Here is a 4,561-nt window from a genome sequence, read left to right on the forward strand (position 1 = left end):
CTCCTCTCTACAATTCACAATTCGAAGGCGCATCCTTGCCCCGGTAAGCGGCGGCGGCGAGTCTACAGGTTTCCTGGGGCGGAGGCGATGGCGGCCGCAGGCAAGTTCAACCGGAGTAACCCGGCGGTTAAGCGGATCCTGCAGGAGGTGAAGGAGATGCAGTCTAATCCTTCCCCCGATTTCATGGCCCTGCCTCTCGAGGTTTCAATCCCGATCCCTTCTCCTGCCTTTACCTTGAGTTTTATCCGATCTCGTCTTTTAGGTCTGAATCGATTATCAGTTAGATGGCGTTGATTTTAATGGCGTTTCCGGGGTGCGGAAATTTAGACGTGTCTGTATTTTCTTCTAGATCTCATTGCATTACGTGTAATTATTGTAGTCTGATCATCAACATTATCTATCCTTTGTAGCGGCAGATATTGCTTAGATTCTAGACATCTTGAGCAACTGAGTGTGCGTGAAATTGTTATAGGTTATTAGGCTTAACTTATTGCCGCAATTTCATTGACATTGATAGCCTCATATGATTTACAATGCCTGTGCCCGAGTAGGAGGACATTTTTGAGTGGCAATTTGCTATCCTGGGGCCTCGAGACAGCGAATTTGAGGGAGGAATCTACCACGGAAGGATCCAGTTGCCCTCAGACTACCCGTTCAAGCCACCATCCTTCATGCTGCTCACGGTCTGAAATCGCTGTGTCCTAATTTCCCTGCCTCAGTTGAGCATATGCTGTCTATGAGCTGTTGATGAATCTTGCTTTCTCTTCTCCCCTTTTATATATGTGCTGCAGCCAAGTGGAAGATTTGAGATTCAGAAGAAGATATGTTTGAGCATATCAAATTACCACCCCGAGCATTGGCAGCCATCATGGAGTGGTGAGTGCTCATTTGTTTGTAAAATGGCTGCTCAAGTGAGTTCTTAAAATAAAGTACAACTCAAATGCAGTTAGTTTGTTTTACAGCATGTTTTAAATGCTGTTATAATGTTATATCAGAGGCATCTGGCATGTGATTGTTATTTTAATGTAACAGTTGCCTTTTTCATTGGTTATCTAATACACGACTATGTCTAGTAGACTAGTAATGAGCATATAAAGAAGTTAATTGCTATGATAAGCCCTGCCATCCTTTGAACTTAAAACAAGAACCTGATATATTCCAAATATCGGTCAGTAAATCGGCATCTCTGTCAGTTAATCGCTACTCGGACCCCTCCTTGATATGAATAGGCCCTATTCGCGCCATTAACTGGCTGGGCCTGTTAAGCACTTTTTTTGGCCCAAAACTGCTGCTGTTGCTGTGCTGATGCTGGACATTTATCATTTGTAGATCTAGTAATAGTATGTACTGCTGTAAGAGGAGAGGAGTTTACATCTGTAGATGCAGCCGCTGTGCCATGCTGATGCTGAGCATCTCCCCTATGTAGATCTAGTAATAGTATGTACTGATGTGCACATCTATCTAATTTAGAGCACACATTAATGTTTTGTTTTTAATTTGCAGCTTTATAACACTTTCCTTTGCTACATTATGTGTACAGTAGCATATTTATCCATTTAGTACATTGCATGTTGCTATGTAGCCTAGGGTATATAGATATGGCCCTAGTTAACCTACCGATAAATTCAGTTAATAGGGTGATTTGCCGATTTATTCCTACTCAGCACCCAACCCATATGGTACCAGTTACCGATATCATGAACATTGCGGATATTGCATGCTATCATATGTATCTTTATATGATGGACATCATCTCGTAGTATACACTATAAAACATTACGTACACTATGACCATGATGCCAAGGAGATGGTTCTTTGTGTGATTGCCCTGTGGTATGGTATTTAGCGCTATAATCAAGCCAAAGGAGGAACATATTCATCCTCATATGTCATGTATACTTATTTGTTGTGAAACAAGCAATCTTGGAACTACTTATCACTGAACCACCTTGATTATTACAAGCAACATCTGACTTGTAAGATTAGATTGCAAACATGTCTCACAAAATATCTATGTTCTAAGTTTGTTCACATTTTGTTGGGGAAGGAATTATGTCTTCATTTATTGTCTAGTCTTGACTCCAGAGCAGGTTAAATGATTACTAATTTTACATATAGGAATTCACCATTATTCCTTCTGGAGGATCTTATCACCATATACGTGAACTGATAAATGACTATTTTTCATGATTTTTCCACCAATTTAGTTTCCTTGGTTGTTAAAAGTGTGTTATATAATTATGTGTCTTCTTTTTGTTTTTCTTGTTCATATGATGTATACACAGCTGAGCCAAAACTATTCGTGTTGCAGTACGCACAGCACTAGTAGCATTGATTGCTTTCATGCCAACAAATCCTGGTGGGGCATTGGGTTCACTGGACTACAAAAAGGAAGATAAACGAGCGCTCGCCATCAAATCACGTGAAACACCACCAAAATTCGGCTCCCCAGAACGCCAAAGTGTAATTGACGAGGTAAAATTCCAGACACACTTCAAAGAACTTACATACGCCCCATTCTGTTTCTTTGACACAAAGAACTGTTGCAAACACAGATCCATGAGCAAATGCTAAGTAAAGCTCCACCAATTCCTCAACTGTTGACAATTGGCTCTGAAGAGGAGACTAACAAGACCGCACCCGACACTTCTGGTGAACATGCTGTCAAGGCAGCAGAAGGTGTCAACACTTCTGGCAGCAGCTCTGGTTCTGCTAATAATACTGACCTTCCAAACCCTGAGTCAGAGTCAGAAGTTGCAGAAAACATTGCCAGGGCTCAGTCAGATGTAATCCCCAGGGACAGCGGTCCGAGAGTTGTTACAGCACCGCAGAACCCGGTCGTCACAATCCAGAAGCCAAAGCATGACAGATTGCTGACGCTGGCTGCATTTGGGCTGACTCTTGCTATCATGGCCCTCGTGATAAAGAAGTTCTTCAAAATCAACGGTCTGGCTGGTTACATTGAGGGCAAGTTTTAGGTAGGTTTGTGCATAAGTTGATGATATAAGAGGAGCGCCTGCATTATGCGTCTGAGCGGCTATGTTATCCTTACCATATATCTTATATAAACCCCCTAAGAAATGTAAATGGTTTGTTGTCTAGCTATAGATGAAGTTGGAAGTGAGATGGTGGTACTACCCGTACCCTACTGTATGTAGCACTGATGGAATACATGATATTTCATTATATGTGTGCGTGTGTGCCTTAAGTTGTAACGTTTGTTCTGGATGAAAGGGCCTCTTGGTTATCTGCAAATAATTGCTGAATTTCTTCAGGAAAATATAAGCAACTGAAAATGATTAAGTGACTCGTTCATTAATAAAAAAAATAGGGAGTGCTTTCACCGCAGAATTAGGAAAAGCGTAGCATGTGCCGATGGCTTCTCCAAACCAGAAGAGATCACGCTGGGCAGATGACAGTTTGGACTTGGATCCATAACACTCTTTTGGAGTAAATTGCATAGAAGTACCACAATTAGGGCATTGGAAGCAGATTGGTATCAAGATTGGTAATTTTTACGTGTCAATACCAACTTTGGGGCGAGACGTTAAAAAAGACTAAAACTGTTGTTTATACGTATTGACGGGGAAACTGACCGGTTGGGCCCGCCTGGCGGGTGCCGACGTGGCATGTTTTTTATAGAAAACCCCCTTTCTTTGTACGTAATCACATAAATGCCCAATTATTTCGGAAAAATTGCTCCTATAAGAGCCTTTTTTTTCGTTCGTAATATTCACCACCGATTTGGACTCGTTTGAATATTTGCGTCGGTTTAAACGAATAAATGAAACACAACAAAATTGAATCGAGCGCAGGATTCGAACCGCCGACCCATGGCTCAGCAGCGCAGTGCGCTAGCCACTCGGCCACGGCAGCGCTCTCGACGTACTCCAGGCTAGACAGTTTTTATACCAGCCCAAACACGTTGGGCCGGCGGTTGGCCCAGCGAGGCTGCACACTGGTTTACTGTTTTTTTTAATCATGAATATTAATACATATATTTTTTGCGATTACATATTAGTATTATTAAGGAGCTAAATATTTCAACATATATTACAAAAATATTCAATTTGCATTCAAAATATGTTCAACGTTCATATTATAAGAAAAATGTTCACCATTTCTAAAGAAAAGTTCATCATGCATTAAAAATGTTCAGTATAAAATAAGAAATTATGTAATCAGTTTGACAAACCTTTTTTGAAATCCGATGAACTTTTTTTCATATCTGATGAACTTCTCCAAATTTGATGAACTTTTTTTGAAATCCGCTGAACTATTTTTTCAAATCTGATGTTTTTTTTCAAAATTGATGATTTTTTTCAGATTGGATGAACTTTTTCTCAGATTCGATGAAGCTTTTCCAGTTTTAATGAAATTTTCTCAAATTTGATGAACATTTTTTAGATGCGATGAAATTTCTTAAAATTTGATGAACTTTTAAAAAAACCAATGATTTTTTTTTCAAATTTTTAAAAAATTCGTGCATTTTGAAAAAAAAATCTTTGATTTTTTTTCAAAAGGTGCACGTATTTAGCAAAAAAGGAAAGAAAGAAGGCGA

At 39.8% G+C, this 4,561-nt stretch overlaps 1 protein-coding gene across 1 annotated transcript; it reads left to right on the forward strand.

Moving 5' to 3' along the window:
* Positions 1-3,255, forward strand: LOC123092328 (ubiquitin-conjugating enzyme E2 32). The gene is made up of 5 exons (XM_044514075.1): positions 1-201; positions 552-683; positions 792-876; positions 2,312-2,475; positions 2,556-3,255. The coding sequence occupies exons 1-5, from the start codon at positions 88-90 to the stop codon at positions 2,976-2,978; spliced, it is 918 nt and encodes a 305-aa protein (XP_044370010.1). The 5' UTR covers positions 1-87; the 3' UTR covers positions 2,979-3,255.
* The last annotated feature ends 1,306 nt before the right edge of the window (positions 3,256-4,561 follow it).

The sequence above is a fragment of the Triticum aestivum genome, chromosome 4B, assembly GCF_018294505.1.
Source record: "Triticum aestivum cultivar Chinese Spring chromosome 4B, IWGSC CS RefSeq v2.1, whole genome shotgun sequence".
Lineage (NCBI taxonomy): Eukaryota > Viridiplantae > Streptophyta > Magnoliopsida > Poales > Poaceae > Triticum > Triticum aestivum.

Coding starts and splice junctions, on each gene's coding strand:
- LOC123092328 (XM_044514075.1), top strand. CDS start 88: ATGGCGGCCGCAGGCAAGTTCAACCGGAGTAACCCGGCGGTTAAGCGG. Junction 202..551: donor TCATGGCCCTGCCTCTCGAG/GTTTCAATCCCG, acceptor GTGCCCGAGTAG/GAGGACATTTTTGAGTGGCA. Junction 684..791: donor CATCCTTCATGCTGCTCACG/GTCTGAAATCGC, acceptor TATGTGCTGCAG/CCAAGTGGAAGATTTGAGAT.